The following is a 15,839-nucleotide window of genomic DNA, read 5'->3' as shown; positions in this document are numbered from 1 at the left end:
ACGAGCTGCACAGGTTTTTTTCTGCCTACTATTAATTTCAATGGGAGGTCAGAGGCGGAAACCACTCAGCAGAACTGCAGCTCTGCTCCTATTCATTTGAATAGGAGCAGAGTAGCAGTACTGCAGCTCGGCCGCTATTCTTTGACCGGAGGTATCTGCTTCCGGCAATATCATCCGGTGCCCGGAGGCAGCTGGGGTGGCGGATTGGTGCGTAGTCCGGGTGTCGGACATGCACCGATCATATACAAATAACCTATCCAGTGGATAGGTCATCAGTTTTCAGAAAGTAGAAAACCCCTTTAATGCATAGATAAGGTACCAGAACCAAGCTCAGTGCATAGATATGATAACAGAACTAAGCTCAGCGCACACATTCATTAAAAGGACCAAACCCAGTGAATTAATTCTATATAGATACAGTAACAATCCAAGTATAGATAAGATATTGTAGCAGAACTAAGCTTAGGCATAGATACAGTAACAGAACCAAGTTCAGTGCATGAATAGGGTAGCAGAAATACGTTCATTGCATACAGTAACAGAACCAAGAATTATACATAGACACAGTACCAGAACTAAGCTCAGTGCATCGATACAGTACTAGAACTAAGCTCAGTGCATAGATACAGTAACATAAATAGGCACACTCCATAGATACAGTAACAGAACCAAGCTTGTAATATACATACAATAGCAGAACCAAGCCAACTGCATAGATAAAGTAACAGTACCAAGCTAACTGCATAGACACCATAACAGAACCTAGCTAACTGTATGGATGTAGTAACAGAACCAAGCTTACCGCATATATTCGGTAACAGAGCAAGAAAAGAGCTTAGATACAGGAACAGGCCCAAGCATAATGCATAGATACAGTAACAAAACCAAGCTTACTGTATAGCTATGATAAGAAAACCAGGCAAAGTGCATAGATACATTAATAGGACTAAACCCAATATATGGTACCAGAATGAAGCTTATTAGATGACAGAATGTAGCTTGAAGGAGAAATTTTTATTGCATATTCACAGGATACGCCATAAATGTTTGATCAATGCGGGTCCCACATCTAGGACCCGCACCTACTGTATCTCTAGAATAAGACCCCTGTCCTACCTTCATTTGCTGTCGCTAAGTTTTTTTTCAGTGAGGAATTAGTGAATTTAATAATGGACCAGACCAATTTATACACCCAGGAATTCATTGCCCAGAACCCCACATCATCATATGCTAGACCCCTCCGGTGGACCCATGTAGATGCAGCGGAGGCCTTGTGCTGCATATAGGGCTAGTAAAGAAGCCAATGATTAGGCAATACTGGAGTACAGATATTTTGTACAACAGCCCAATTTATTGCATGGCCATGAATCGGATTCGCTTTTAAGCGATTTCAAAAATTTAGCATTGTAATGACAATGCACAGTGCCCGCCCTGTGATGACCCTACATATGACTGCATATTCAAAATAAGGCCAGTCATTGATCATTTTAGCACCACATTTAGCCAAGTGTACATCCCCGAAAATAATATTTCAACAGACGAGTTCCTTGCACATTTTAACCCCTTAATGACCGCCGATACGTCTTTTTACGGCGGTCATTAGTGGGCTTTATTCTAGAGCGCCGCCAAACTACGTCGCTGCTGTAGAATAAAGTAAACAGAGCAGGGAGCCGTGAAATCTCCCTGCTCTCAGCTGCCAGAAGCAGCTGAGGGCTGGGGGCGTCCCTGCTCTGCCGGGTGAGATCGATATTAGTATCGATCTCACCTGTTTAACCCTTCAGATGCGGTGCACAATAGCGAGCACCGCATCTGAATGGTTTTGGAGAGAGGGAGGGAGCTCCCTCTCATCTCACTGACACCCGGCGATAAAATCGCCGAGTGTCTGTGTCTTCTATGGCAGCCGGGGGTCTAATAAAGACCCCCAGGTCTGCCTGCAGCGAATGCCTGCTAGATCATGCCGCAGGCATGACCTAGCAGATGCCTGTCCGTTTTAAACGGACAGGCAGTAATACACTGCAATACAAAAGTATTGCAGTGTATTATAATAGCGATCGGAGGATAGTGAAGTCCCCTAGTGGGACTAGTAAAAAAGTAAAAAAAGTTTAATAAAGTTAATAAAAAAAAAAAGTGAAAAAAAAAAAATGAAAAACCCAGCTTTTCCCCTTACAAAATGCTTTACTATTAAAAAAAACTACAATAAAGCAAAAAAGTTACACATATTTGGTATCGCCGCCTCCATAACGACCCCGACTATAAAGCTGTTACGTTATTTAACCCGCACGGTGAACGCCATAAAAAATAAAATAAAAAACAATGGAAAAATTGCTGTTTTCTGTTAATCCTGACTTAAAAAAAATGTGATAGAAAGTGATCAAAAAGTCGCATCTACTCTCAAATGGTACCAATAAAAACTGCAAGTCGTCCCGCAAAAAACAAGACCTTATACAGCTATGCCGACGCAAAAATAAAAAAGTTACAGCTCTTCGAATGTGACAATGGAAAAATCTAAAAAATGGCTTGGACATTAGGGCCCAGAATGCCAGCAGGGGGAAGGGGTTAAAGGGAGGCTAAATTCCACCAATACCTGTACCTGCTGAGTAAGAGGGCAAACTATGGGATAAAAATATACAAGCTGTGAGAAAGTAGCTCTAGGTACACCCACAGTTTTCGGGGTCCTGGGAGTAAGTGGGAAAATAATGTGGGATTTGATGCACCCACTGCTGGACCAGGGTTACCACCTTTACATGGATAAATTCTATACAAGCATCCGACTAATTAAGTGCCTTTCCACCAGAAGTACTGCAGCACGCGACACTATGCGCAAAAACCAGAGAGGCCTCACTAAAACACAGCGTGGCCAAAGTCTCAGAATGGGTGAGAGCAGGGCAGTATGAAGCAAGAACATATTGTTTGTCAAGTATAAGGACAAGAGAGGTGTTCTTACCTTGACCACAATACATGGGAACGGCAACACCCCTGTCCCTGTACGAGGTACCAGTACAGTGACACCCAAGACAGATTTCATCCTGCGATATAATAAATAAATTGGAGGGGTTGATCAGATCGAGTGCTGAAGCCATATAGTGCAATGCGGGAGACAAGGATGTGGTACAAAAAAGTGCCCATGCACATTGTACAGATGGCATTGTATAATGCTTACGTTCTATCCCGATGTGCAGGCTGGACAGGGACATTTCTTCAGTTACAAGAGGTGGTTACCAAGGCACTTCTATTTGGAAACCAAGAAGCAGAGGGCCCAAGCACATCTGCTGAAAGGGAGGGCACCCATATTATACCGGTGCAGTACTTTCCCAGCGATGTTCCCCAAACTGATAAGGAAGCAAGGTCCCAAAAATGGTGCAAAGTGTGTTCCAAAAGGGGGATTAGAAGGGACACCACTTATCATTGCGACACCTGCCCAGAAAAAACCTGGCCTGTGCATAAAGGAGTGTTTCAAAGTGTATTACATATCTATGGATTATTCATTTTATTATTTATGTACCCTTTTTTTCTATACCACCTTATTTTACCCTGATGTACTCCGCACAGCTTACATATGCCCCCACATTATGAATTGATACACCAGCAAAATTCCAAAAAAAATACTACTTCTTATTTATATGTCTAGCTGGAGATGCCCTGAGGGGTGTATTTTCCAGTTTGTAGGGTCATTTTTGGGGGGGTTTTCATTGTATTGGTACCTCAGGGGATCTGCAAAAGCGACATGGTGTCCAAAAACCATTCCAACAGAATCTGCACACCAAAAAGCGTTTATTTTCTTCTCAGTCCTGCCATGTGCCCAAACAGCACATGACCACATATGGGGTATTGCCGTGCTCAGGAGAAATTGTTTAACAAATGTTGAAGTGCTTTTTCTCCTTTAGCCTTTGTGAAAATGAAAAGCTCCAAACTAAAACTAATTTTATGGTAAAAAATTTGGATTTTAATTTTCACTGCCTACTTCCCATAAATTCTGGAAAAAAATCCTGTGGGGTCAAAATGCTCACTATACCCATAGATACATTCCATAAGGGGTGTAGTTTCCCAAATGGGGTCACTTTTGGGGGTTTTCTACTGTTCTGATCCATCAAGGGCTTTGCCAATGTGACATGGCACCTGAAAATCAATCCAGCAAAATCTGCACGCCATAAAAAACTCTTTCCAATCTGAGCCCTACCGTGTGCCCAAACATCAGTTTAGGACCACATATGGGGTATTTCCATGCACTGAGAAATTGCATTACAAATGTTGGGGTACTTTTTCTCCTTTAGCCCTTGTGAAAATGAAAAAATCGAAGCTAAAACTAAATTTTATGGGAAGAATGTCGATTTTCATTTTCACGTCCTACTTCCAATTAATGCTGCAAAAAAACCTGTGGAATCAAAATGCTCACTTCACTATACCCCTAGATAAATTCCATAAGGGATGTAGTTTCCAAAATGGGGTTACTTTTGGGGGGTTTCCACTTTTTTGATCCCTCAGGTGCTTTGCCAAATGCGACATGGCACATGAAAATTTCTGAGCCCTACCGGGTGCCCAAACAGAAGTTTAGGACAACATATAGGGCATTTCCCTGCTCAGGAGAAATTGCTTTATAAGTGTTGGGGTAGTTTTTCTCCTTTAGCCCTTGTGAAAATGAAAAAAATCTAAGACAAAACTACATGTTATGGGAAGGAATGTTGATTTTCATTTTCAAGGCCTACTTCCAATTAATTTTGAAAAAAACCTGTGGTCAAAATGTTCACTATACCCCCATAAGGGGTATAGCCAAAAAGGACTCCTTCCCCTCTAAACCCTGCCGTGTGTCCAAACAGCAGTTTATGACCACATTTAGGGTATTGCCGTGCTCAAAAGAATTTGCTTTACAAATGTTGGGGTACTTTTTCTCCTTTAGTCCTGTGAAAATGAAAAAATCTAAGCTAAAACGACATTTTATGGTTGAAAAAAAATATGTAGATTTTCATTTTCACGGCATACTTCCAATTAATTCTGCAAAAAACATGTGGGGTCAATATGCTCACTATACCTCTAGATAAATTCCATAAGGGGTGTAGTTTCCAAAATGGGGTCACTTTTGGGGGGTTTCTACTGGTTTGATCCCTCAGGGGCATTGCAAATGCAACAAGGCTCCTAAAAACCATACCAGCAAAACTTAAAAGGGTTTAACCATAAGAGACATTTATGACATATCCACATGATATGTTAGAAATGTCTGATAGATGCGGGGACCACCTCCGGGACCCGCACCTATCTCTAGATTGGGACCCCCTAAACCCCGTTCTACTGCTCTGTTTTGTGTTTGAAGCTTGTGATTTCCGATCATGAATTACGGAAAAAGCATAGCTTGATGATATTGGTTCTGTAAGTCCCATAGAACTCAATGGTAGCTATGGAAATAGCGTAGCTGCCTTTTACTAATATGGAAGTTACAGGAAACAGCGCAGCTCAGTGGGCTACACTGTTTCCGTAATTCATGGTCATAATTCATGGTCGGAAATGTCTCTGATGAGCAAAAAACCCCTTAAGCTCCAAAAGCCAAACAGCGCTCCTTCCTTTCTGACGGCTGCCATGTGTTCAAACATCAGTTTATGACCACATATGGGGTATTTTGGTAAGCGGGAAAAATTGCTTTACAAATGTTGGGGTGTTTTTCTATTTTATTCCTTGTAAAAATGAAAACATTGTATATTTTATTAGAAGAAAAAAGTGACTTTCATTTTTATGGCTTAATTCAAAGAAATTTAGCAAAAAAACTGTGCAGTCAAAATGCTCACTATACCCGTAGATAAATTCTTTATGGGTGTAGTTTCCAAAATGATGTCTTTATGGGGGTGTTTTTTCTATGTTTTGGCACCTCAAGACCTTTTCATACCTGACATGGTGCCTAAAGGATTTTCTAATACAAAGGTGGCCTGAAAATCCACTAGGTGCTCTATTGCTTTTGAGGCACCATATGCTAGTGCTTCTCAATGAATTAGAATATCATCAAAAAGTTAATTTATTTCAGTAATTGAATGTAAAAAGTGAAACTCATATATTATATAGATTAATTACACACAGATTGATCTATTTCCTGGATTTTTTTCTTTTAATGTTGATGATTATGGCTAACAGTTAATGAAAACCCAAAATTTTAAATCTCAGAAAATTTGAATATTATATAAGCCTAATTTCAAAAAAGATTTTTAATACCGAAATGTGGGCCTACTGAAAAGTATGTACAGTATATGCCCTCAATACTTGGTCGGGTCTCCTTTTGCATGAATTACTGCATTAATGCGGCGTGGCATGGAGGCGATTAGCCTGTGGCACTGCTGAGGTGTTATGGAAGCCCAGGTTGCTTTGATAGCAGCCTTCAGCTCGTCTGCATTGTTGGGTCTGGTGTCTCTCATCTTCCTCTTGACCAATACCACATAGATTCTCTACTGGGTTTAGGTCAGGCGAGTCTGCTGGCCAATCAAGCACAGTGATACTGTGGTTATTAAACCAGGTATTGGTACTTTTGGCAGTGTGGGCAGGTGCCAAGTCCTGCTGGAAAATGAAATCAGCATCTCCATAAAGCTTGTCAGCAGTTGGAAGCATGAAGTGCTCTAAAATTCCCTGGTAGACGGCTGCGTAATCATCAACATTAAAAGAAAAAAATGACTATATAATATATGAGTTTAAATTTTTCAATTGAATTACTGAAATTAATTTACTTTTTGATGATATTCTAAGTCATTGAGGACTAGTATATATATATATATATATATATATATATATATATATATATATATACATACGCACATTATACACATACACACATGTACACATACACTCGCTTTTATCTTCATCTTCATCATGTAGTGGAAGGGGAGTTCAGAAGATGTAGATAAAAAAAATCAGAAGCTAGAGGGGTGGGCGCAAAACTAATAGCCTCCTGTACTTATCCTGATCTCAACCCAGACCTGTGTCTGTATACACCCCCTTCCGCCCTGACCTCGGTCCGGACGGCAGAGATGTATCATATTTACAACAGTCAGACGAAGCTATGGATGTTGGTTGTAATATGTACAGTGTGGGCAAGAGCAGGTCCTTTTGTTAAGAGCAAGGCAGGGGTAGGGATACCAAGGGAGCAGGATACCTTGCAGCTTTTAAACAGAGGGAGCTCGGCCAGCCTGTTTTTACATCTGTGTCAGAGGCTCCGTTAGAAGCTACCGTCGCAGATCCGGACGAAAAACAACACACATGACAGAAACCTGATGGACCTCATTGTAGTCAATGGGGTCCATCGGACAGTGATGGTGTCCTAAATGCGACTGATTCATCACTGATACTCTGACAGAGCAGAACAACGGAAAAATAGCTGCAGTGTTTCTTCCTCTGAGATGCAGTGGCCTATGGCGTGTTTTAACTGTGCACCAATTCTCCTATAGTAACACGGTGTAGTAGGTGTTCCCCTATCCTGCTTCAGTGTTGTGGGTCCGCAGGGCTGCCTGCAGCATTAGATGTCACCTGCACATTGGCTGGCTGTGCTAGTGATGTCTAATAACGCGACCTAGTAGTTCTGAAGCCCGTGCATGGAAGATAGCCTGAAGATACTCCTCCACCCCCGATATCACGCTGCAACAATTTATCAGAGTCAAGATAAAGATGGCGACATCCGTATATAAATAATTTTTTGTTTGTGTGGGGGACATATGTCTTAGGGCTTTTACCGCTGATCTTTTAAGACCTTAGCAACAGCCTTCGATGGTGTGTGTGCCCTAGCTGATCATAACTTGTTGCTAGTGGATTTTCAGAGAAAAAAAATTGTACAAACATGGAAATGATAAACTTTCAAATTAAATGTCTAAATGAGAGTCATTTTCCTCTACATCGGTTTAGATTGTGGTGTATTGTCAGGTATTAACCTTTCTAGTTATCAAACCTAATAAATAACTCGATCATTTCATGTGGAACATATTACCATAGAGCTATTATCTTCAGCAGAAATGAGACAGTAAGTGAACAGAATTCAATATCTGTTTATAGATATAATCCATCTGAAGAGTTCTGTGAAATGACACAGTGCTTACCTTAGCATTGTAGGGAATGAAGTTTTTTGATAAAGCTTCAGGGGTGTGCATCCATGATTTATCTGCAAAAACAAGATTGAACTGATTTCATAGTGCATCTTATAGTACAGCATTTTTGTCCTTCATTTCCTCAACATTGCATTTTAGTCTAATGTGAACAGTAATTCTTTCCGGTGACAGAGTAGAAAAAGTAGCACATAAAAAAAAAAAGCATAGAATGTCACATCATGAAATAACTAAGTTTGGTTTAAAGCAATACTGTATAGATTACCATCAAATTACCAACTTTCATTTTAAGCCTCCAGGACACAGCAGTTTTGCGTTTTGTTTTTTCATAACCATATTCCGAGAGCCATCATTTTTTTATTTTTCTATATACGTACCCATATGAGGGCTTGTTTTTTGCAAGATGATTTTTATTTTTAATGGCACCATTTTCGGGTACATATAACTTATTGATTACGTTTTTTATTAACATTTTTTTTGAAGGGGAATAGAAAAAAAAGGCATTTCTGCAATTGTTTTTGGGATTTCAAACTTACACCATTCGCCATGCGACATAGATAACATTTTATGTAAAATGTTACCCTTATTCAATGGGTTGGCATGATTACAGCGATACCAAATATGTGTACAGACCAAAGAGAAGAAGCGGCACTCTGAAGCAGAAATCTCAAAAATGAAATTATTCACCCATAGTGTCACATTCCTTGTTCTCAGAACTGGTCTGAGAGGTAGGCGAGGGTTAAAATCTTGAATGCTTTGCTTAGCTGTCAATCTCAATTTTCTAATTAGCCTCCTATAGAACACCCATGGTGCTAGACCTCTTTGCCAGAGATTGACAACTTCCTGTGGCTCATTTGTTCTTTGTCTGCCTGTGATCTGTTTGTTACCTTGTTGTCTGAACCCGGCTCCCCTGACCATTCTCTTGTCCAGCGGCGTAGCTATAGGGGTCGCAGCGGTCGCAACTGCGACCGGGCCCCCAGCTAGGGGGGGCCGCAGGCCCCCCTCACCACAGTAGCACAGTAGTGCTAAAATGATTACTCTGCATTGCTGGGTCCCTGCTGGGGTACAAAAGAGACCCAGTAATGTATTTTAAAGCATTGGTGGCAGCTCGGCGGTGAAATAGTCATTGCACGGAGGGGGAAGACTCTTGCCCGCCCACTGTGCTGTCCACCCAATCAGCTCACTTCTAGCTGTTTCCCTCTTCCTCGTGGCCTGTGCAGAGGGAAAGGAATGGCTACAGCAAGAAGATCGTGTGCGTGTCTGCTCCTCCCAGGAATCCTGACTCCTGCTGCTCCCTGACCCCACACCCGATGTATGTAAGTAGCTGCTAGTAATGCAGCTATTAACCCCTTCACTGTGTATGTCTGTCATGCTGAGCAGTCACACTTCAGGGCTGACTATTTAGCATAACAGACAAAGTATATCCATCCATCCCATATCTATCTACAATACATCTATCCATCCATCCATCCATCCATCCCATATCTATCTACAATACATCTATCCATCCATCCATCCATCACATATCTATCTACAATACATCTATCTATCTATCTATCTATCTATCTATCTATCTATCTATCTATCTATCTATCTATCTATCTATCTATCTATCTATCTATCTATCTATCTTATCTATCTATCTATCTCTTATCCAATCGCGGTGGTCGGCGATTCACAGAGTGAACAAGTGACCGGAATGAAGGGGAAGCAATGCTCGTACGAGCACTGCTCCCCCTTCAAAATAGCTGATTAGCGGGGGTCCCGGCGGGTGTCTGCTAGGCACTGTATCTAAGCCAACCACATGGTAGGCTTAGATACATGGCCCATGTGTGTTCCTGTCTGCTGGACCCTGTATCTAAGTCTAGCTCGTGTTAGGCTTAAACACAGAGTCCAACAGACGTGGGCCCTGTATCTAAGCCTACAATGTCTGTTACTAATGTTTTTTTTGTTTGCTTGTGTTTTTTTGCAGGTTTGGTCATGGACTACTTTGGATTCGAGGACTACTTCGATGACAGCTTTTTTTATTTTTAATAAAATGTTAATGAGGGTTGTGTGGGGGTGACAATTACGAAGGCGATAGTAATAAAGTTTAAAAAAAATACAAAAAATATTTTATTGAAATAAAAAAAAAACACAGACCCTCATTAACCATTTTATTGAGAATAAAAAAACGGCGCAATCAAAGTAGTCCAACATCTGAAGTAGTCCGACATCCGAACCTGTAAAAAAACACAAACCCAAAAAGAATTTGTAACATAAAAAAGCGAAACAATTCTTATACTTACGTTTCCGGGGTCCAGCGCTGGAGCGGCAATGTCAGCGAATGGGCCCTGTATCTAAGCCTATCATGTGTGATACTGTCTGTTGAGCCAATGTATCTAATCCTATCAATATCTATAGGGTCGTAGTGCTATAGATATGCTGTCTCATATATATAACGTTGCATGTGGTGATTAAAGAGATCCGATTTTTTCACTGAACTTTTAGTGCTGTCTTGTGTATTGGATTTCGCTATATATATATATATATATATATATATATATATATATATATATAGCGAAATCCAATACACAAGACAGCACTAAAAGTTCAGTGAAAAAATCGGATCTCTTTAATCACCACATGCAACGTTTCAGCCCTACTCCATGGGGCCTTTCTTCTTGCTTGAGAAAGGCCCCATGGAGTAGGGCTGAAACGTTGCATGTGGTGATTAAAGAGATCCGATTTTTTCACTGAACTTGGAGTGCTGTCTTGTGTATTGGATTTCGCTGTTTATTTGAGACACTAGTCGTGTGTCTGAACAGGAACTTGTGCACCCAACACTGGAAGAACGGTGCTGCTTTTGCTTTGCTTTTTTATATATATATATATATATATATATATATATATATCTTGCCCCTGATATTTTAAGACCTTAGTGACGCCCCTGGCTGCTAGTGTTGTATCATTGAGTCACTTAGGAAACCCATTGATGCAGCTGAAAGCTGCGGACCGTCGACCATGAGAAGAAATTTGGGGGGCCCAAGAAGAACTTTTGCACCAGGGCCCATGAGCCTTTAGCTACGCCCCTGCTCTTGTCTTCCGATTTTGTACCTCATTTGATTTATAGTGTTTAGATCTCGGACTGCTTGACTTATCTTGTGTTTCACTGCATTGTACTACATTACCTCTCTGTTGTTACCTCTGCTTGTCTGACTACTCTACCTGTTCGCTCCATCTACCAGCAGCTGCCAGGTCGAAAGCAAGTTCACCTTTTCACCTGCTGGATCTCAGTATCTTTACATGTCCCTAGATCGCCCACTGCCCGAGTTCCCTGTCGGCTAGAAATGCCCCATCTCATTTCTGGTAGGCAGGAGGAGTTTGCCACCACTTGCCTAGTCTGACAGCTTGCGCCAAGTCTGGTTGTGGGTGCGCTTTTGCTGGACTGGTATCTTTTCAGTATCATTACACATATGTGCAAAGGAATGCAACGTTTCAGCTGCTCAATGCAGCCTTTGTCAAGCTGTAATACACCGGTGTTCCAATACATTTCTACAACCCGCAGTGGGTGGAGTTCAGGGTCAAAATTTACATATAATAAAAATTAAAAGTGAAGGATTAGCTACTTATGTAGATACAGCATATTATTGACCCCTTATTGACATCCGCCTTGTTCCCGCAAACTTGCAGTACAGTTATGCTGCGGTGATGGTGCGGGCTCAGAAGCGGAGCACCCTCCTGTAACGGCCAGAACCGGAGCTATTCTCCGATCTGGCCGATTAACCCCTCAGATTCTGCACTCAATAAGGAGCGCAGCATCTGAGAGGTTTTTACCCGACCGGCAACCCAGAAATGCAGTCGCTGGTTTGCTATGGCAACTGGAGGCCAAATAATGGCCTCCGTGTCTGCCTTATATGGAAGCCAATGAGGACCTGCTTCCGGCGGGTTCGCATAGGCTTGCTGTCAGTTAATAACTGACAGCTCTAATGCACTGCACTACGTATGTAGTTCGGTGTATTAGAGTAGTGATTGGAGCATCAGGCCTTCAAGTCCCCTAGTGGGACAAGTAAAAAACGTTAATTAAAATGTTGTAAAAAAATAAAAACACACAAGTTTCAAGTAAAAAAAAAACAACAAACTGCCCCCGTCCCTTTGTCCACGCAAAAGTAAATAGTTATGGGTCTTAGAATATGGGACACAGAAAACAAATTATTTAAAAAAAAAAAGGGATTTAATTGTGCAAAAGCTGCAATACATAAAAAGCTATGTCAATTTGGTATCGACCTAATCGTATCGACCCGCAGAATAAAGTTGACATGTAATTTATGGTGCACGGTGAATGCAGACCAAAAAAACCCCCAATAAAATCTATTCCAGAATTGCTTGTTTTTGGTAATTTCCTATTCCAAAAAATTAAATGAAGAGTGATCAAAAAGTCGTATGTGTTCCAAAATGATACCAATAAAATATACAGCTTGTTTCGCAAAAAAACGTGCCCGCACCTAGCTCCATCAACCGAAAAATAAAAAAGTTATGCCACTAGTAATGCGGTAATGAAAAAACATCCCGATGTGCAGGCCGGAGGGGAACATTCCTTCAGTTTCAGGGCCATAGTATTTAGGAAATAATAAGGGAAGGGACACTGCACATCCGCTGGAAGCGAGGGCGCCCGTATTATACCAGCGCAACATTTTCCCAGCAAAATTTCCCAAACTACAAAGGAGAAAAATACCCCAAAATGTGAAGTGTTACAAAAGGGGCATAAGAAAGAAAAAGGTTTATCAGTGCGACACTGGCCTGTGCATAACGGATTGCTCCACAGTGTACCACACATCTATGGATAATTGTATTATTATTATTATACCCTCTTATCATGCCCTGATGTACTCCACACAGATTACATATACCCCACATTATAAACTGAAATACCAGTAGAACTCCAAACTAACTTCTACCAAGCAAAATCCATGTTCCAAATGGTGGTCCTTCCTTTCTTAGCCCTACAGTGTGCCCAAACAGCAGTTTACGTCGACAAGTAAGGAATTACCATACCCGGGAGAACCCGCTTAACAATTTATGGGGTAAGATTCTCCAGTGGTACAAGCTGGGCGCACCATACTGTGCGGTGAATAAGCAGATCAGTGGAAAAAATGCATTTTTCACTTTGCATCATCCACTGCGTATTAATTTCTGAAAAACGCCTGTGAGGTCTAAATTCTCACTACACCCCTTCATAAATGCCTTTAGGGGTGTCGTTTCTAAAATGGGGTCACTGTTTTTTTGGTACATCAGGGGTTTTGCGAATGCGACATGGTGTCTGTAAACCATCCCAGCAAAATCTGCGTTCCAAAAGTCAAATAACGCTCCTTTTCTTCTGAACCCTCCCATATATGTAAACAGCAGTTTATAACCACTTATGGGGTATTACCATACTCAGGAGAAATTACTTTACAAATGTTGTTTTTTTTCTTCTTCTTTATTCCTTGAGAAATTGAAAAATTGTTCATCTAAATCGACATCTTATTGGAAAAAAAAAATGTTTTTTCTTTTCATGGCTTAATTCTAATTAACTCAGCAAAAATCCTTTGGGGTCAAAATTCTCACTATATCCCTATATGATTCCTCATGGGGTGTAGTTTCCCAAATAGAGTCACTTTTGGGGAGTTTCCACTAAATTAATACTACAGGGGCTAAGCAAATGTGACATGGCACCCAGAAACCATTCCAAAATCCAAATGGTGCTCCTTCCCTAATGAGCTCTACGTGTGTCCAAACAGCCGTTTATGACCACATATGGGGTACTTTTTTTACTCGGGAGAAATTGCTTTAGAAATGTTGTGGTGCTTTTTCTCCTTTAGTCCTCATATAAATGAAAAAAAAAAAATAGCTAACCCTATATTTTCTTTGAAAAAATTTTGATTTATATTTTCATGGCCTATTTTGAATAATTTCTGCAAAACACCTGTAGGGTCAAAATGCTCACTATACCCCTAGATAATTTCCTCAAGGGGTGTAGTTTCTAAAATAAGGTCACTTGTTGGGGGTTTCCCCTGTTTTGTCCCCTCAGGGGCTTTGCAAATGCGACATGGCCTCCGCAAACCATTCCTGCTAAATTTGAGCTCCAAAAGGCAAATGGCGCTCTTTCCCTTCTAAGCCCTGCCGTGTGTCCAAACAGCCATTTAGGACACATGTGGGGTAGTGTTGTACTCAAGATAAATTGCTTTACATATGTTGTGGTGCTTATTCTCCTTTAGTCCTTGTGGAAATGAAAAAAAACTAGCTAAGTATACATTTTATTTGAAAAAATGTAGATTTTCAATTTCACCGCCTACTTCCAATAATTTCTCCAAAAAACCTGTGGGGTCAAAATGCTCACAATACCCCTAGATGAATTTCTTGAGGGGTGTAGTTTTCCACATGCAGTCACTTTTGGGGGATTTTCACTGTTTTGGCACCGCAAGAGCCCTTCAAACCTGACATGGTGCCTAAAATATATTCTAATAAAAAGGAGGCCCATAATCCACTAGGTGCTCCTTTGCTCCTGAGGTCGGTGCTTTAGTCCTTAAGCACACTAGGGCCACATGTGGGATATTTCCTAAAACGGTAAAATCTGGGCAATAAATATTTAGTTGTGTTTATCTGGTATAGCCTTCTGTGTTACAAAAACAATGGATTAAAAATGAATTTCTGCAAAAATGAAAGTTGTAAATTTCACCTCTACTTTGCTTTCATTTGTGTGAAACGCTTAAAGGGTTAAGAAACTTTCTAAATGCTTCTTTGAATACGTGGTCACAAACTGCTATTTGGACACAATGCCACGCTCGGAAGGACCGCCATTTGACTTTTGGAGTGCAAATTTTTCATGGTAGTAATTTTGTTTGGTGTTTTAATGGTATTTAAATTTATAATGTGGGAAAATATGTAAGGTCATAATAAGGGGGTACAATTATAAAATAATGGAGTAAATAAATAATAAAATTAATAATGGGGGGTCCCCATCCCCACGGCAGGCGGTCGCATCACCAGTTGCGGTTTGGACAGGTTCCCACATTAGCGCCCCGGTTCTTAATACTGGAGTAATGACACATGGAGTGGCAGTGGACGCAGTAACGGTTTCGGTGCAGACTGAGTCACCGAAGGGAGTAGACAGGGTGCGTTTGGATGATCGTGCACGGGGAGAGGTTTATGTGTGTTATGAGGGCCCGTTGGCGGCACATTTGAAACAGGAAGTGAAGGAGCGTATTTGGAAGGACGAGTACGTTAATATTTTCCCCTCTGCCTTTGGAAAAGTTTAATTTAGATAAGGTTAAGCGTGACAAAACTAAGAAAGACGAGGAAGAAAAAATAAGGTACCGGTTGATCCCAAAAACATTTGTTAATTGGTTGCAAGCTTTTGCTATATTGGCTAGTATTATTGGGGAAAAAGCGCCGGACAATTGCTTCGCTCTCTTTTGTTATTTGGACGCAGTGGGGGAGGCACACAGGGCTTATGGGGGTCAGGCGTGGCTCCGGTATGACGAACAATTTCGTCAGCGGAAAGCGGTATGGCCAAACATACGGTGGGACCAAAAGGATATAGCCCTGTGGTTGAAGGTGACGGCGCTGTTCAAGCAGGGTCAGTCCTTTCCCGGGAGCGGGAGTGGGGCAGGAACTTCTAATCCAGCAGAGCAGGCCTCGGGCTCCAAGCTTGGAACATGTTGGCAGTTTAATGAGGGCCAATGTAAATTTGGAGCCACTTGCAAGTTTAAACATGTCTGTTCCCACTGTAACGGTCAGTCACACTGGGCGTCCAAA

At 41.2% G+C, this 15,839-nt stretch overlaps 1 protein-coding gene across 8 annotated transcripts in view; it reads right to left on the bottom strand.

Moving 5' to 3' along the window:
• The window catches only part of GULP1 (GULP PTB domain containing engulfment adaptor 1), a 590,342-nt gene that overhangs the window by 208,181 nt on the left and 366,322 nt on the right, over positions 1–15,839 (bottom strand). For 4 of the 8 annotated variants that reach the window (XM_075829911.1, XM_075829914.1, XM_075829910.1 and 1 more), the window contains one exon: positions 8,058–8,119. In XM_075829911.1, coding sequence (XP_075686026.1) covers positions 8,058–8,119 — 62 coding nt within the window. Of the gene's footprint in view, positions 1–8,057; positions 8,120–8,950; positions 9,199–15,839 lie in introns of those variants that run through there. The other 4 variants (XM_075829913.1, XM_075829915.1, XM_075829909.1 and 1 more) reach the window with 4 other exon arrangements.

Source organism: Rhinoderma darwinii, chromosome 6, assembly GCF_050947455.1.
Source record: "Rhinoderma darwinii isolate aRhiDar2 chromosome 6, aRhiDar2.hap1, whole genome shotgun sequence".
Classification (NCBI taxonomy): domain Eukaryota; kingdom Metazoa; phylum Chordata; class Amphibia; order Anura; family Rhinodermatidae; genus Rhinoderma; species Rhinoderma darwinii.
This window is presented reverse-complemented; position numbering and strand designations above follow the sequence as displayed.